The sequence below is a fragment of the Gallus gallus genome, chromosome 1 (assembly GCF_016699485.2).
Source record: "Gallus gallus isolate bGalGal1 chromosome 1, bGalGal1.mat.broiler.GRCg7b, whole genome shotgun sequence".
Taxonomy (NCBI): domain Eukaryota; kingdom Metazoa; phylum Chordata; class Aves; order Galliformes; family Phasianidae; genus Gallus; species Gallus gallus.
In genome coordinates, this window is record NC_052532.1 from 50,807,956 (window position 1) to 50,823,972 (window position 16,017).

At 55.1% G+C, this 16,017-nt stretch overlaps 2 protein-coding genes across 5 annotated transcripts in view; both read left to right on the forward strand.

Annotated features, from left to right (window-relative positions):
• Window positions 1–1,766, forward strand: part of CBX7 (chromobox homolog 7) — a 17,976-nt gene extending 16,210 nt beyond the window's left edge. Inside the window, exons 6-8 of one of the 2 annotated variants that reach the window (XR_006932718.1) lie at window positions 46–134; window positions 1,147–1,247; window positions 1,725–1,766. Coding sequence is in view for 1 of the 2 variants with exons in the window: in XM_046908113.1 (XP_046764069.1) it covers window positions 46–113 (68 nt within the window). In the remaining variant the exon portion in view is untranslated. The remainder of the gene's footprint in view (window positions 1–45; window positions 135–1,146; window positions 1,248–1,724) is intronic. The other variant, XM_046908113.1, reaches the window with a different exon arrangement.
• CBX6 (chromobox 6) lies at window positions 1,506–15,839 on the forward strand. 3 transcript variants are annotated; one of them, XM_015288679.4, is made up of 5 exons: window positions 1,506–1,584; window positions 1,725–1,768; window positions 1,856–1,921; window positions 2,007–2,073; window positions 8,375–15,839. In XM_015288679.4, exons 1-5 carry the CDS (start codon window positions 1,516–1,518, stop codon window positions 9,347–9,349), a joined length of 1,221 nt encoding a protein of 406 aa, XP_015144165.2. In that variant the 5' UTR covers window positions 1,506–1,515; the 3' UTR covers window positions 9,350–15,839. The 3 variants fall into 3 exon arrangements, with proteins under 3 accessions (XP_015144165.2, XP_015144171.2, XP_046764005.1); XM_015288685.4 differs by having other exon boundaries at window positions 8,429–15,839; XM_046908049.1 differs by lacking the exons at window positions 1,506–1,584; window positions 1,725–1,768; window positions 1,856–1,921; window positions 2,007–2,073 and adding an exon at window positions 3,289–4,646.
• The last annotated feature ends 178 nt before the right edge of the window (window positions 15,840–16,017 follow it).

The window sequence follows — 16,017 nt, forward strand, 5'->3', positions numbered from 1 at the left end:
ACCTCCTTTTTCCTTTAATTTAACGGCTGAATTATTTCCCCTTAGTTGCTCCTGTCAGTATAAACATGCAGTGTGGTTGGAAAAAGAATGGAAAAAGCCCCTCGCGTGCGTGAGAACGACCAGTGAAAAAAAAGGTTTGTGAAGTACGGAGCGTGCAAAATGCTGTTTCTGGCATTACTCATTACTTCAATTCAAGGAGGTTAGGTTTTTATTAATTTTTAACCACTGGGTACGTTCGAGCTGCACGGGGGTGACCTGGGACAGCTGCTCTTTGAGGGGTCCGAATTGGAGAAGGAGAGTGCTGCTCATGGGATGGCTGCTGCTCTGGGTTCAGTAGGCCTGCCAGCAGCAGCTGGAGGAGAGTGTGGCTGCTGCCTGCATCCCACGTCTCCTGGGAACGGCACAGCCTGGGCTGCCGCTCTCGTTGCCGACGGGATGGCCTTGAGTTTGTTGGCCTGTGGGGCTTTCAGGGAGCTCTTCAAAAGCCCAGCAGCTCTGGGGTGGTGAGGTGGAGCGAGGCCCGCTTTGGTCGCAGGTAGCTTAGAGTGAGCCCTTTGTGCCACTCAGCTTGGGCCACGCTGAGGCTTTGCCCACATGACCAAAATGCATCCAGCATGCCCGCTCCAAGCTGGTGGGGCTGGGCCTGACCGCTGGCATGGGTGTGGGCCTGCAGCCAGCCGCTTGTTTTGCTGGCAGCAGCCTGGGAGTCAGGTGAAGGAGTAAGAAGCTGCAGTGCAGCATTACGGGAAAGCCCGCTCCAGAGATTTCCTTCCTACCCCTGCCAATGCTGCAGCGGCTGGCTGGCACTCTGAGCCCGGCGCCTTGTCCTTCCACATCCATGTGCTGGCTGGATGAAAGGTTGACCTGGATGGCATTTTTCTTAAAGAATCTGGTGCTATGCCGCCTCTCTATGCAGGGTAACCTGGAGGGATGCCCGAAAGCAGGGCACCTGGCTGCCGCTTTGCTCCTCAATGAAGTGGCTTTGGAGGGAGGGATGCTGGAGATGTGGGGGTGCTGCCGCAGGCTGCGCCTGCCTTTGGAACTCATATAGGAAAGCTCCGGGGATACCGTGGGTACCGCTTAGGCTGGAGGGGTGGTGCGGGCTATTGCTTGGGCCCCAGCTGCTGCAGGAGGCACGTCTTGCAGGTTTCAGCTTTGCAGCTGGGAAGCCTCACCGCATTTTGACACTGACACCGCTGCAGCAGCCGCTCGGAACGCTCACAGCCCGGCTCTCGGACGGCCGCTAAGTACGTCGACGCCTTAGGCGTTAATGAACGCTTAACGAGCGAAGCTCCGAAGGCTCCGCCGACTTTTCCAGGCGGGCCCCGCTCCCGCTTTGCTGCGGCCCCTTTAAGGGCCTCCCCCCCAGCACCATATTGAGGAAGGGGGGGGGGGGAGAGGGTCACGCGCGGGCGCGGGCGCGCGCGAGCCGGCGGCGGGAGGGGGGGGAGGCGGGGCGGGGCGGGGCGCGCGGGATTATTATGGGCTGCGGGCGCCGCCGCCGAGGCGCACAAGATGGAGCTGTCTGCAGTGGGGGAGCGCGTCTTCGCCGCCGAGTCCATCATCAAGCGGCGCATCCGAAAGGTGCGGGGGGCGGCCGGCCTGGCCCGGCCCGGCCCGGGGCGGGTGGGAGGGGAGGACTTCCCCCCACCGCCACCACTATCCCCCCCCCACCCCCCCCCGGCTCCGGTCTCACCCCCGCGTCTCCTCCGTGTGTTTTACAGGGCCGCATCGAGTACCTGGTGAAATGGAAGGGCTGGGCCATCAAGTGAGTGCGGGGCGGCGGGTGGGGGGGTGCGGGGGGCCGCGGGGAGGTGAGCCCCGTGCTGACCCGCGCCGCGGTGCCGCCCGGCAGGTACAGCACCTGGGAGCCCGAGGAGAACATCCTGGACTCCCGCCTCATCGCCGCCTTCGAGCAGAAGTGAGTGAGCGGGAGGGCGGGCGGCGGGGGGCTGCGGGAACGGCCTCCCGGGACGGCCCTCACCCTTCGCTTTGCCTCCCCGCAGGGAGCGCGAGCGGGAGCTGTACGGGCCCAAGAAGAGAGGACCGAAGCCCAAAACTTTTCTGCTGAAGGTAACTCTTATTTACATCCCTCCGGCCTAGCGCGGCGCCTCGAGCCCCTTGCTGTGCCCTCGGCGCTTGGCGTGAGCCGGGGGCAGCGGGGCCCCCTCACGGCCTCTCCCCTCGTGGCCCCTTCCCTCAGCACGCCGTTCCCCACGCCCCGCTCGCTGAGGGAGCTCCCATCTGTGGGCTGCAGGCACCGGGGGAAGGAGCGGTGCTGCGGTGCTCCGGTAGCCCCCTCGCCATCGTCCCAGCCTGCTCGCAATGCGGTAGCCCCAGCGCGGCCCTGACCCCCTGGATTTTACTCTTTTTAAACTAAGAAACGTGTTAGCTGGGGGAGTGCTGTGGGTTCATTAGCCCGAAGGCAGAACTCCGCGCTTGGCTCCCTTCTCCCTCCACGAGTATCACAGGTTCAGATGAACCCAGACAACGCACCTCAGTGTGACTGAGACAGGTAAGGGAGATCATAGTTTTGATCCTATGCAAAGCCCTGGAACAGCTGTGCAGTGAGGTACCTCCGTCACCAGCTCCGTCCGTGGCTGAGAGCAAGTCCTCACCCCTTAGTGCTTGTTTCCCCAATGGGTTAATGCTCCCCCCTGCCTGGCAGCAGCAGGAGATTCACTCCAGTTAGCCCAGTGCTCGGACCGAGTGAGCCGTGAGAGGGGTAGGATGTCGGCTCAGCTTCCCGAAACACGTGGGGGAAATGCAGGAATGGGCACATGCTGATGCCCTGAGCAAAACCCAGGGGACACGGTAATCCCCTGAAAGCCCCTCCTTCTCTGTCCTCTGCCTGTTTTTCTGCTAGCAGCTTTCTGCATCTGCAACCTGAAAGCTACAAATGCAACTGATGGGTGCCACCTCGTCATCTTTGTGCAGGGAAGCTGGGCTAGGTGGTTTTTCTGGCAGTCATGCATTAAGTGAAACCCTGGTGTTTAGGTTTCCAACAATGCAAAGGAAAGCTGAAAGGGAAACCACCGGCTTAAAATAGTTCTCTGCTTGAATTAAAAAGCGCTGGGATTTGTAACACCTGACATCGTTCGGCGGTAGGGAAGTGTTGTCTTTGTTTATTCTGTGCTTTTGACACTACCGTGGATAATCGGCTTCTTTTCTTTTGATTCTGAGCAGAGTGTGGAAAAATCTATGGCCAATTTTTCATTCTCATTCAAACAAAATCCATTAAAAAAAAAAAAAAAAAAAAAAAAAAAAACAAAACCCACTCATTCCTCTTCTTCTCCTCTTGCTCTTTAAACCCCTCTAAACTTGGAACCTGAATTATTCAACAGCATCCTTTGAATCACGTCCCTGACACGTTCCTGCGGCACATCTTCCTTCTGCCAGCTTCTCAAACGTTACCCAAAAACCTGTAGGTTTGTGCAGCTGGTGCAGTGCTCCAGGGAGGGTGGAGCTGTCCTGAAGGTGCCCAGCTGAGGGAAGCCTCGATCAGGCAGAGCCGTGCTGCTCCCTTTCCAGAGTGGGGACAGATCTGGTGCAACTGCTGGTGCTCCGCTTGCTGCTACTTCAGAACCTGCCCTAAAAATAAAGCCCTGGGCCAGGCAGCGGGAGGTAACTCTATCTCCGCCAGCCCTATCTCAGCTTCTTCTGAGCTCTGTTTGGGCAAACGGCGAGCAGCATACCTGCCACCAGAATGGCTGAGACCGACGTGCATCTTGGTCAACGATTCTGACCTGCTGAAGGTTGGCCTTTGCCAACCCTGCAGCGCTGTTCTGCCTCATGCGTCGCTGATGGTGTTTTTGGTTCTTGGCTTCCAGTGAGAATTTCAGAAGCAGGGGAAGAAATTTGACTCTTGCATCCCAGAGGGAGTCTTTGAAGTTGGCAGTAAGAACAATATTCTTTTTGATCTGCTAGCTGAACAGATTAGGCCTGGTGAAATGACGTTGAAGCGGGAACCTGGCCTAGGGCTGCCTTGGTGGCCTGCCTGCCCTTAGTCGGTGGCTTGCTAGGTTCTCCCATATGTGTCAGAGCTTAAACTCAGGCTTCTGAGTCTCCAGTAAGGCGTGGAAATAAGTGGTCCCACGTGCCACCGTTCCCTGGCCTGGGGGTGTTTCGATTTGCAGATGGGGATAGGTTTATCCGGGGATTAGCTGTCAAAAGCTGCAGATAGGCACCCGGGGGGATTTGCAGAATGCATTCCAGCAGGTTAGAGGCCTGCGCCATTGGAAAAAGCTTTGAGAAGCTGCATCTTCAGCCACCTGCTGCCTTTGTGAGCCAGGCTGCTGTTGCTGAGAGCTGCCTAACACTTGCCCTTTCCATCAGGCTGCCGAGGGCAGTCGCAGGCCAGGCTTTGTGATATCGCTATCAAGATGGCCGGTATTGCGAGAGACCCCTTCAAACCTCAGCTGCAGAGTTTGGGGGCAGGAAATGGGACTTGATCCTCTGCATGCTAGGGGCAAACTTTCCCACAGCTGACTGAGCTCAGGCTTGGCGGGAGGCTGTCATTCTTGGGAGGCTCCTGGTATGCCGTAAGCTTTGTGCTGAGCACTCGGAATGGGCAGCGCTGCACATGAGGCTCTTGCTGCAATGCTTAGATGTCTGCAGAAGGCTTCCTTGAGGACAGCTTGTGCAAGGTTAGAAAGAGATATTGACCTGTCACGCACGCTGTAGCGATCTTCCCCTCTCCCTCTGCTTCGTTTGCTCTTTATGTTTTGCTTTTCCCTCAGCACTCCGCTGCGAGGAACGCAAAGCTCACCCACTAATCTAATAAAGTGTAGTGAGTGCTATTAAGAGACAGAGCCCAGTCTCCAGGCTCAGTGGGTGGCTAGCAGAGGCTCCTCCTTGGGATCGCTGCAGATACACGAAGGGAAAAAAAGGCTGGAGAAGGTTAATGGAGGGATAAGTAACAGAGCAGAGCGAGAGGGGACGGAGGGGCAGAGCAGCATGTTGTTCTGTCACTTCGCCCTTCCTTGAACTCTGAAGCTGGAGTTGGGTTTCTTTTGATCTCCTCCCTGTTCGTAAATTATCCCCGGGCGGTTTGAAAACAGTCTGTTCCCCTTTGTGGCATTTTGTTCCCCTATCCAGTAGGGAAGCCGTAGTTTATGGCGGTGTTGCTTGGGAGAGCTGTGCTATGAACTGGCTTGCCATTGCCTTGTCACTTGGAAGGCTGCAGAAGAAAAAGGGCAATAAAAAGGCAGAATGGCAGCCAAAAAGGGGAAAGAAGAGCTGGTTGGAGCAAGGACTGTGGGAATGCAGGTGGAGAATAAAAGACAAAGCAGAACCAGTAATGTATGAGAGAGCAGTGCTACTATGGTGCAGCAGTGCTACTGGAAATCACTTGATTCTGAAGTAATTAACTAGAAATCTGCTGCCTTGCAAGGTCTTTTTTTTTTTTTTTTAACCTCCCTTCCCCTTTCAGATTGCAAAGGTTTTGATACAAATCAGGTAAGCAAGCCTTCACAAAGCACGTGTCAGTGCATGTGCTTGTGTGCCTCAGTGCGTTCAGGGAATGAATGAACAAATATGCGTGCTGGGCCTCGAGGGACATTTATTCAGAAATAGTAGGGAACAAGGGAGATAATACTTGTTCCCAGAGGCAATGGGAAAGAGCTGCACAAGCTAAATAAAGGTGATACAGATCCCAAAAAGGGAGTGGGGGGAAGGGAAGCAGTTGCCTTGCTCCCGTGACAGAGCACTGCAGCAAGCCTCCAGAAGCCACTCCTGATGTAGGCTGAGCTGTAAGCAGGCAGCGAATTACTTATATACATGCTGAGTACTTCTTCGGTGGTGAGCAAATCCTGCGGGTGAGAACAGCAAAACCCCGAGAGGTAGCTTCCATTTGGAGAAGTTCTCAGCTGAGTAACTCACTGGTGACGCAGCTGAAAGGATCAAATAGGTTTGGTTTTAAAGACTTTCTGCTCGTGCAGCTCTTGAGTGTTAGTGTCATGGGTCCGAAGCAGGGAGCTGCTGACCCGAATGCTGAGTCTTCTGCAACCCAAAGGTGCAAGTTGCTTAAAGTTGGAAGCCAGAGAAGGAAATGACTGAGCCCCGAAAACATGCTGTCCTCAGCAGGGAAGAGGCTCGAGTTTGTATAGCTGATGCCTGAGTAAACCTGATCCTGTAGTAGGAACACTGATCTTTGCAAGTGAGAGGACGGTGGGGGCTGGTCTTAGATAGAGCATCTTGATACTATTTTTCTTGAAACCTTACCTGGAAAAACAAGCTGAAGGTAAGTTGTGCATCTGCATGTTGTTCATTGAAACCAGCGCTGGAGCTCGTCGCTGGGGACAGCACCTGGGGAGGGCCTGGCTCACCCCGCTGCTTAACAGCCTGGCCTAAGCAGTCCATGGTTTGTGTAGGCTGCTCAGAAAGTACAAAAGCTGGAATTTAACGAATGCGGGGAGTAACTGGAAACACGGACACGCAGCAGACAAAGGAGACCCGGTGGTTCTGGTGCACTGGGAAAGTCCCAGCCATGTGCGTTGGTCTGTGCTGGCTGCTCTGTAAGCACCAAACAAAGACAGGTCTCTTAGTCAAAGCAAGACAGAGGGTGATTAATGAGCACAGGCAGAGAACGTTGGTGGGACTTTGGAAGTGGCCAGGCGGCAAATGTCCCAGCATTACCATTTTTCTTTTCCCCCAGTTGTTGAGTACTCCACCAAGGAATTCAGGGTGTAGAAAGCAACTGTGGTTGTTGGTAACTGCTTCCTTTAAACTGGGGAGCCAGGGGAGGCTGTATCGCATCTAACTATCAGTTTTCTGTCCTGTTCAGGGCACAGAGTGATGTGTGAAGCTGTGTGGCACAGATGAGACTTAGGTCTGCATTTTCACATAGAGCAGTGGATGGAGTCCTCTCGGTCACGGTCCTTTTAAAGCCAGGATGTACATAGCACTGCAGGGAACAACCTGACGTTAGCCAGGGAGGAACAAAATGTCTTCACATCCCTGTCCTCTGCTTGTTCAGGGTCTTCTGCGACTCTTGCTGGGCCCTCGGTGGGAGCCGAGGGGCAAAGGGCTCTGAGCTCATTGTGTGAAAGGAAAGCGCGCCTGGGCCCCTCGCTCAGATCTGTTCGATTGCTGTCTTGACAAGAACATTTTTTTCCCCAGGCGTTCCTTCGGTAGGAGGCACAGCCTGCAGGGTGACAAAGGAGATGGTGTTGGAGTACTTAAGCTCTCAGCTGGCAGGCAGCCATCCGGATCTTGGCTTCTGCGAGGGGGCAATTGGAGAGAGAAGTTGGGGAGGAAAGGCAGCTGTCTGTAGCACTGCAGTTCTTGTCATGCCCACGAGATGGAGGAAGATGCTTGCTAGCTGGGTAATGATGGGAGAGGGGGTTCATCCCAGCTCCAGCTGTGGGCTACTTCTGCTTCCAGGAACCACTGAGAGGCGTAGAGACAGGGTTTTGTTGAGGTGAGGAGTGGGCTGCAGGTGGAAGTACGGTGTTCCAAAGGACAAGGCAGTGCCAACCTTGTTTGCACTGCAGGATAGGGTTAAGCAAGTTGGTCGCAGTCTCTATTTGAAAACTAAGCTCCAGATCTCTGGGGTTCTTGCTCTTGGCTAAGACGGCTTTATCTGATCACCGTCACCCACTTCCATGTTCCTCAAGACCCACATCCACCCTGTTTGATGGAGCAGACGAGTCTGGTTGTAGGAGCTACCTGGATGTGGTTCTCTTTGCCTCCTTCTTGTCTCGTGCTCATTCCCAGAGCATGCGGGGCAGCTCCTCCCTCTCTGGACTGGTACTTAGTTTAGGATGCTAACTAAACAGTGGCCAAACCCTCAGTGCTGAGGATTACCAACCATTGGGAAACATTGCTTGTAACATGGCTGGAGCCTGGCAGTTTTCTCTTTGAGGAATTATGTGCCAACAGGGGAGTAATTAGCTGCATGGAAAGGATCTGGACATCCCTCTTTTGCTTGTACAGGGGCTGTGCCACAGCTCCCAACAATTCATAGTCCCAGACAGCACATACATTCCACCCCCATCACCCCATGCAGTCCTTAGCATGCTTGTCACCACATGATGGTGGCATCTCTCCACCGTCATCAGGCTGGGGATGAAACGGGCTGTTTGGTGCTGAGAGTGGGAGCTCGTACTGTTGGAGCTGACACTGAGAGCATGTAGGGGGAGTGATGAGCTGGCTCATCCCTTCTGTGGAGCAGGCTCAGAGGGGCAGATTTCTGTCTTGACTCACCAGCGGATTCAGTAGGAGGATGGCGTGGATTCATGGTTGTCATTAATGTGGGTATAGATGTGATATGGCATTTCTCTTCAGCGTGAGGTGAACAGTGTCTGACCTGAGATTTGGCTGCCCTTAGGCTACCTCTCTGACCCTGTTTTTGTCTCTCTCCCCACCACCGCAGGCTCGGGCCCAAGCGGAGGCCCTCCACATTGGGGATGTACACTTTTCTGTCAAGCCTGGTTCTAGCACCTCATCTCCCAAGCTCCACTCCAGCGCCGCAGTGCACCGGCTCAAGAAAGACATCCGGCGATGCCACCGCATGTCCCGGCGTCCCCTGCCCCGTCCCGACCCCCAGAATGGTGGTAACGTGGGCGGTGGGGCCGGCATCCGTCCCCCCGTCTCACCCTTCTCGGAGACCGTCCGCATCATCAACCGCAAGGTGAAACCCCGTGAGCCCAAGCGCAGCCGCATCATCCTCAACCTCAAAGTCATTGACAAAGGTGGGAAGCCGGCCAACGGGGCCGGGGCCCTGGCTCGACCCAAGATCCCTTCCCGAAACCGCGTCATCGGTAAGAGCAAAAAGTTCAGCGAGAGCGTCCTCCGCACTCAGATCCGCCACATGAAGTTTGGCGGCTTCTCGCTTTACAATAAGCCGTCCGCTGCGCCCGCCCCCTCTCTGGAGGGCAAGGGGGAGGCTGAAGGCTCCCAGGCAGCCTCCTGTGGGCTTATGATGGGCTCCACCCCGTACGATGCCCCCAGCTCCAGCTCCTCTGGCTGCCCGTCGCCTGCACCCCACTCCTCCTCTGACCCGGATGATTCCCCTCCGAAGCTGCTCCCCGAGACCCTCAGCCCGGCCATCCCCGACTGGCGCGAGTCAGAGGTCCTCGACCTCTCCATCCCACCTGAGTCAGCTGCCACCAGCAAGCGTTCTCCCCCCGGAGGCTGCAGCGGGGGGCAGACGCCCTCCTTGCCCCTTTCCTCTTCCGACCCGGAGCTGGAGGCTGGCGACTGGCGTCCCGAGATGTCCCCTTGCTCTAACGTGGTGGTCACGGATGTCACCAGCAACCTGCTCACGGTCACCATCAAGGAGTTCTGCAACGCGGAGGATTTTGAGAAGGTGGCAGCGGCGGGTGGCGGGGGAGGCGGCAGCAAGTGAGCCAGCCAGGTCCCCCTGCTCCAGGGGTGTGGGGGCTCTACCTGCGAGAAGTCGTGGTGTGAATGGCTGTCCTTGGTTCTCTCCTTCTCCCCTGCGCTGTCCCTCTGCCCTCACGGCCACCCTTCCCCCTCTCCTCCCCTCCTGTCCGGTCCCTCTGGTGCAGAGGCCAGAGCGTTGCAGTGGGGGGGGTCAGGAGGCAGGGTGGGCCGTGGTGGGGCCGAGGAGTGGTTGTTTGTCCTTGAATGTGGTGGTGTCCAACTGGCGGCGGAGCCTTTGGGGTGAGCGTGTTTCTGTGTGCCTGTGGGGTGGCGGGGTGCTGCTCCTCCACCCCTTCCCCTTCCATCTTTGAGTAAAGAGGAGCTCCAGACCCTCAAGAGGTGGGTGAAAGGAGGGCTGGGGCCCACACCCCTGAGCCTTCTCCTGCAAGGTGCACACGGTCTCTTCCGTTCCTGTATTTTTCCCCTGCCGTGACCTGGATCCTACCGTCCTTGCCTTCCTTGGCCCGTGGCCTGGATCTGCCATCTCTGTGCTGCAGTGGCAGATCCACATGTCCCACAAGGAGGAGAGGGGTGGGAGGTGAAGCGTCATGGCTGCAAGGTGCTCATGACAAAGCTGGGGTGGCTGGGAGAGCCCCACGCAGCAAACATCCCATGGTGGCTTCTCTGTTCCTGCAACTATCGGTGCTACCTTGGCAGTTGTATGGTCACTTTCGGGCAGCCTGGTTTCTCCTCTTCTCCTGCATCTTCCAGCATGCTCAGCTTTGCAGGTGGAATGGGAGAGAAGGGGAGCCTGCCTCCAGCCAAACCTTCCTCCCGGCATTCATCACTTGCACTTGTTGGGGGAGAGGGCATCAAATGTCCCCTCTCCTCCCCCCCCCCCCCCCCCAGCCCTTCTATGGTGGGAGTGGGAGCACCCGTCTTTCAGTCTGGGAGGAGATGGTGGTCTCCTGCCTCCTCTGCAAGCTTCCCCTGAACCTTTTTGCTCCCTCAGAGGGAAGGATGGGTGCTAAGTTGGGTGGTGTGCTCTTCCCACTCCCTCTCATCTCTCCTGCTCCCCTCTCTGTGTCTAAGGTGTCCTGGAAGGAGTGTTCCCCTCTGTTTTTCCAGGATCTGAAATGGCCCCTTACAACTGCCACCAAAGGTGCTAACAAGAAATTATTCTCACATCATAAGCATGTGTGCTGGCTCTCTCTGAGAGCACCTCTGGGTTGATACAGACATTCCTTCTCCTTGGCCCTTGCAAGTAGGAGCAAGTGAGATCACAGCTGTTTCTCTGATGCTCTTGTCATGCCCAAAACGAGCTCTCTCCTCTACCTGCCACTTCTGGCTTGCTTACCTCCGTGCCACCCTAAGTGTCATGGTGAGATGCCGCTCCTTCCTCTCCCTTCTCTACTTGCATGTGGCTGTGCTGTAGGGGCGAGGAAAAGGTGCTGATGGATCAACCCGTGGGTGAGCCTCCCCTCCTGACCGTGTCCCCACTGCTGGGATTGGGGCAGGGGGGTTTTACTTCTACATCTGTGGTGCAGAGGTGGGAAAGGGTGGAGAGAATTCCCCACTCTGAGGCCTGCAACTGTGCGCTGAGCGGGTGAACACGAGCGGAGCTGACCCTTTGGTGCTTCTGCATGAGGAACAGGGCGCTGGCAGCTGACTGCCCCGGGCAGTTCTCCTGCCTGGAGCTGTCATTTTGTGGTCTGAGGGCAGCAGCGAGGCGGTCTGTGGGAAAGAACTGGGGCAGCAGAAGGGCTGACCGACCGCTGACTGTAATTAGAGCCTCTCTAATTGCAGCTCCTCAGTCGGTGCGGTGAAACCCTCGCTGCCTGCCCACAGCCATGCCTCGCCACAGGTGGGATTTGTGTTGGGTTCAAGGGGGCTCCGGGTGCTGCGTGCTCCACCCTTGGCACGCCTCTTCCTTTCTCTTCCCTCGTTTTAAGAGCTCGGCGGGTGCTTTGGGAATGCAGCTGCATTCACAGCTGAAGCCAGTGGCAGGGAGAAAGAGACTTCCCCGATCCATTCACCCAAGCTAAGGCTTCCTATAACGTGTTGGACTCGTGTGCGTGTCTGTATTAATACCTGCCTGTATTCTTTGTGTCTTTACTTTTGCATCTTTCCTGTGCCTGGCACACCCGGGGTCCCTTATTTGAGCATAGCCTATCCACTGCTTCAAGGACGAGCAGTCCGTAGTCCTGGGGAAAAGCTCTTTGGGGAAGCAGCAAGGAGATGCTTCTCTTTTTTTTTTCCCCTTCTAAGCAACGACAAGAAGAAACCACAACTATTTGGAGGCTGTGGGATAAGAGGAGCTTTGTGGGGTGGATGCAAACCGGCCTGTCACCTTAGGTTGTTCAGTTGCTGTTTGGTGTGTATGTGGTGATGTGTTTTGTTCTGTGATAATGAGGTTCTGAAACAAATCGAAGCGTTTAAGTGGGAGATAAAAAGGGAACTTTAATAGGAAACTCTCGATGTGTTGTGGCCAAGGTGCGTTCACTTGGCAGACTTCTTTTCTCCAGTGTCTCTTATATGGTGTTCTTTGGGGGCGGGGGGCAGGAACTGCGTAGTTGAAGGGGTTTTGCCTTTCTCCGGAGTGACAAGCAAAGGGGACCGTCTGAAGAGCACACGGTGGGTCGCGGTAGGGGTGCCGTCGTGGCGGGGGAACTCGTGCGGTAGATCCTCTTTGCGGAGGAGGAAAGGAGTGCCATCCAGCGTGCAGACACAGCTCAACCGCCTGCGCGACGCGTCGCTCCCCGGGCGCGTCGCCAGGTGGGAATCAAACCCTGAACCTCTGGGTCTGGAACACAGATCCCGTGCTGCTTCCAGGTAGAGGCTGCTATCTGGAAGTCTCCAAGTGCCCTCGGGTGGACGCGCCGCTTGGGGCCGACCAACCGACCTTCGTATTCATGTGGGTTACGCTCTTCCTCCTCAGTTCTTGTCCTCACTCTTTAATGGAGATGGGAAGAAAGATCCATCCGCGCCCTTTGGAAAGGGGCGTGAGGTTGAGGGGAGGAGTTCATTTGAAAGTATCCCCTTCCCTTCCCCGTACACCCTAGGAAAAAAACAAAAACAAAAACAGGGAGATCTTCTCTGTGTCTGTGCCATGTTTGTTATCTCGTCGTCGTGTTTTTAGAGGAGATTTTATGATGGAGTGGAAAAAGTGAAATGATTAGTTTTGCATAAAAAAAAGAGAAAAGCTCAAAAAAAAATTTCTACAGGGAGAGAGAGAGCGAGAGAGTTTAAAAATGAATAATAAATGCGGTGATTGCACAAACTGTAGCGGTATTAGGCGGTCCTTAGAGAAAAGAGTATTTTGTAGTATCGAAGCATGTGTGTCTGGGATGGAGTTTGGTTGCTTGAACCGGAGGGAAAGGCATTCTGGGACTGGCAGCGATCTCCGAGCGGAGAAGGCGAGTTGCGTGTTGGAGGAACCCCGTCTGTCTGCAGCCCCCCTCCGCCCGTGCTTCCCACGTGTCGGAGTTCCCTTCCCTCCCATTCCTCTCCTGTGAGCTAAGGTGGAGTCTCCAAATGGTTTTTTCCGGCCGAGCGGCCCTCAGCAGCGGCTGCTCCCGGCCCACCACATGGAAACAGTTGACTTTATTTGCATGCACAGCAAGCTGCTGAGATTTGGGGTCAGCATGTTACTTTCCTGCCAGATCGCCGCCTCTTCTCTTCTCCCTTCACCTTGTCAGAGCAGGATGTAGCGCGGTGGACTCATCTGGGAATGGGATGCACCTCTCCTACGTAGGGTCTTTTAAACTGAGACAGGAGAGGTCTAGGTTAGATATTAGGAGGAAGTTTTTCACTCAGAGGGTGGTGACGCACTGAACAGGTTGCCCAAGGAGGCTGTGGATGCCCCATCCCTGGAGGCATTCAAGGCCAGGCTGGATGTGGCTCTGGGCAGCCTGGTCTGCTGGTTGGCGACCCTGCACATAGCAGGGGGGTTGAAACTCGATGATCATTGTGGTCCTTTTCAACCCAGGCCATCCTATGATTCTCCCAGTGTCGGGTAGGGAATGTCAGTTTTCTTGCCGGATTCACCATGTCAGGACAGAGAACCCAGCCCCATCAGTGTGTCCCATTGCTGACTGTCGCCACGTCCTCAGGGCAGGTGAAGGAGCTGCCTCATGCACTCAGGCTTTGCCGAGGTTGAGATGCCCACCCTCTTCTCCATGCTCTTTCTGGGGAGGGGAGGGCTCCGACGGGGTTTTGCTTGCGCGGGACCACATTCTTCCACTCCAGCTTATTGGAGTTGTCCTAATGTTGTCCTAACATTTCAAAGCAAGGAGGTGCACCGTTGTGCACTGGCTTCCCCATCTGAGATGGTCATGTGTTCATCTGGTGTGGGGAGAAGGAAGCCACCAGCTCTAGGGGACACTGGGACAGATTTTCTCACCTGGACTTCTCTTGGCTTAGCAGCGGAAGGCAATGGACGTACTGCTGCCTCCCGCAGCCTGGGCTGCTCCTGGGGATTTTCTCTTCTCTCTGAGCTCTGTCAGTGCTTCCCACACCTTTCAGCTTGGACCCGCCGCCTCCTGGCTCGTGCTCTCCTCGCTGAGCAAAGCGGGACCGGAGAGGCGTGCAGACAGAGATGCAAGCTCCTTTTTGGGATGGAAAACGAGCAGGCTGTGGTGAGCCGCTATTGCGTTTTGTTTTCAGCAGAGAAAAGGGAGCATTTCTCCATGTCTCCCCTTTCTGAAGTTCCCAGGGAGATTTATGAAATAATAATTGAAAGGCAAAACAAAACACCACCAATCCTGCTCTTCACCAGGTAGGAGCTGTCTCTGAGCTGAGTCTTCCTAGGGATTCCACTCCCTTTCCCAGCCCTTCTCCACGGAGAAGGCTCCAGCAGCTCCCGGCGCTCGGAGGTGGCTGCATCCCAATCCCTCCTGGCAGGGACAGGAATGTCTTCCCTGGGCTCTGCCCTGCTGAGGGACGCTGCCCCAGGTCCCCACGCTCCTGCCTACCATGGGGCAGAGTGGGAGCGGATCCTCCCCCCAGGGAGGTGTAACAAACCTGGAGTGCGTGCCTGGCTACGTGCTGATTTTCCCCTTCCCCACCTTCCAGTGAGACCTTTCCCTTCTTGCCTGGCGCATCCTTTTACTCCAATGTCGCTTGCTTTTTGCTGCATCTTTCAATAGCCCAATAATCGTGCAAGAGCTGGGATCTTATTTACTTTTTTATATAGAAATCTATAAAAGAAATGCCCCCTTCCCTCTCCCCCCACCCCCTTCTCCCCACCGCCCTCCTCCACACCGTGCTGCCGAGGGCTGGCTTTGGGGCTGGGCATTAGGGGCCGCAGGGCTCTGCTGGGGGACAGAGGAGGGCTGAGCATGGCTTTGGAAATGCCCTTCTCCGTGCTTCCTGTCCCATGTGGCTCCAGCAAGCATCTCGATGCTGTGGGTTTGAGCAAATAAGTGGCTTTATTTTTAATTTTTTTAATTACTTTTTTTTTGTAAGGTACTCCCCAGAGCACATGGTTTCTTTTCAGGAGGGACAGATGGGAGGAGACGGACTGTCTCCATCCTTGCCCGTTCCCCCTTTGCTCATCCATCCATCCATCCATCCACCCATCCATCCATCCTCTGCTTTCCTTCCCACATGGGGTTTGGTCCCCATCTGTGCAGGGCTTGGGCTTCTTTCTCCTTTCCATACAGCTTTCTCCTCCCAGCAGTGAGAGGTTCTGCCCCCAGCCCTGCTGGGAAGCACACAGGCTCTGGCCATGCTCTCGGGCAGAGCCCCTATTTCAGGATTGTTTTTCATTCGTTTTCTTTCTGCACAGATAGCCGCCCAGCGGTGACAAAGGACAGGGCCCTGCCTCATCCATTTCTCCCTCTCGCCCTCCCCAGTGCCAAGCATAGGCTGAAACCCCACAGATTCTGAGCTGTGGCAGCACCGGAGCCCTTCTCCTCCTCATAGAGAAGGTCAGAGCTGCTCCCAGAGCGCTGGGGGCTCCAGTGCAGCCCATCCATCTCCTTATCTTCCCTCACTCAGCATATAGAGTGAAGGCGGTCATTTTTTTTTTTTCTCTGTTGTCGTTTAATTTAAAACAAACCTAAATATGTATCTTTTTATTTTTAATTATTACTTTGGAGGAAAAAGAAAAGCATATAAAAAACGGTGCACGGATGAATTGTATATCTATATATCTTTGTTTTTCTTGTCTCGCAGTTTCCATTTTTCAATAGAGCGTTTGCCTTCGTTGTTTTCTGTTCCATCCAGTTCCCAGCTGGCTAAACTCTGAGCGGAGGGGGGTGGGGGGCACAGTGGGGGGCGATGGGATCGCCCCTTCCCCGCTGCCCCCGCACGGAAGCGGTTGGCTCCAGGTTTGGGGGTGGGGGTTGTGCTGATGACTCTTGTATTCTCTTGTACATTTTGTTCTTTCTGCTGCTCTTGAATATTGTATCGATGCCAGAAATGGGGAGTAAAAAAAAAGAAAAAAAAATTCAAAAAAAAAATTTAAAAAAAAGGAAAAAAAAAGACCAAAAAAAAAATAAATGAAATAACCCCAATAAATTGTTACATTCCAAAAGCTGCTGTTGTGTTACTGTAAGAAACGCTTAATGTGCTCAATCACAGCCTCGCAGCGCTGTGTTGGTCCGGAGCCCATAGGAATGCACGGAGGATGCCAAGAGTTGGGTCGTTCCTGGAAGGGCCACGCGGTGCATCCACAGCTCTGATAGT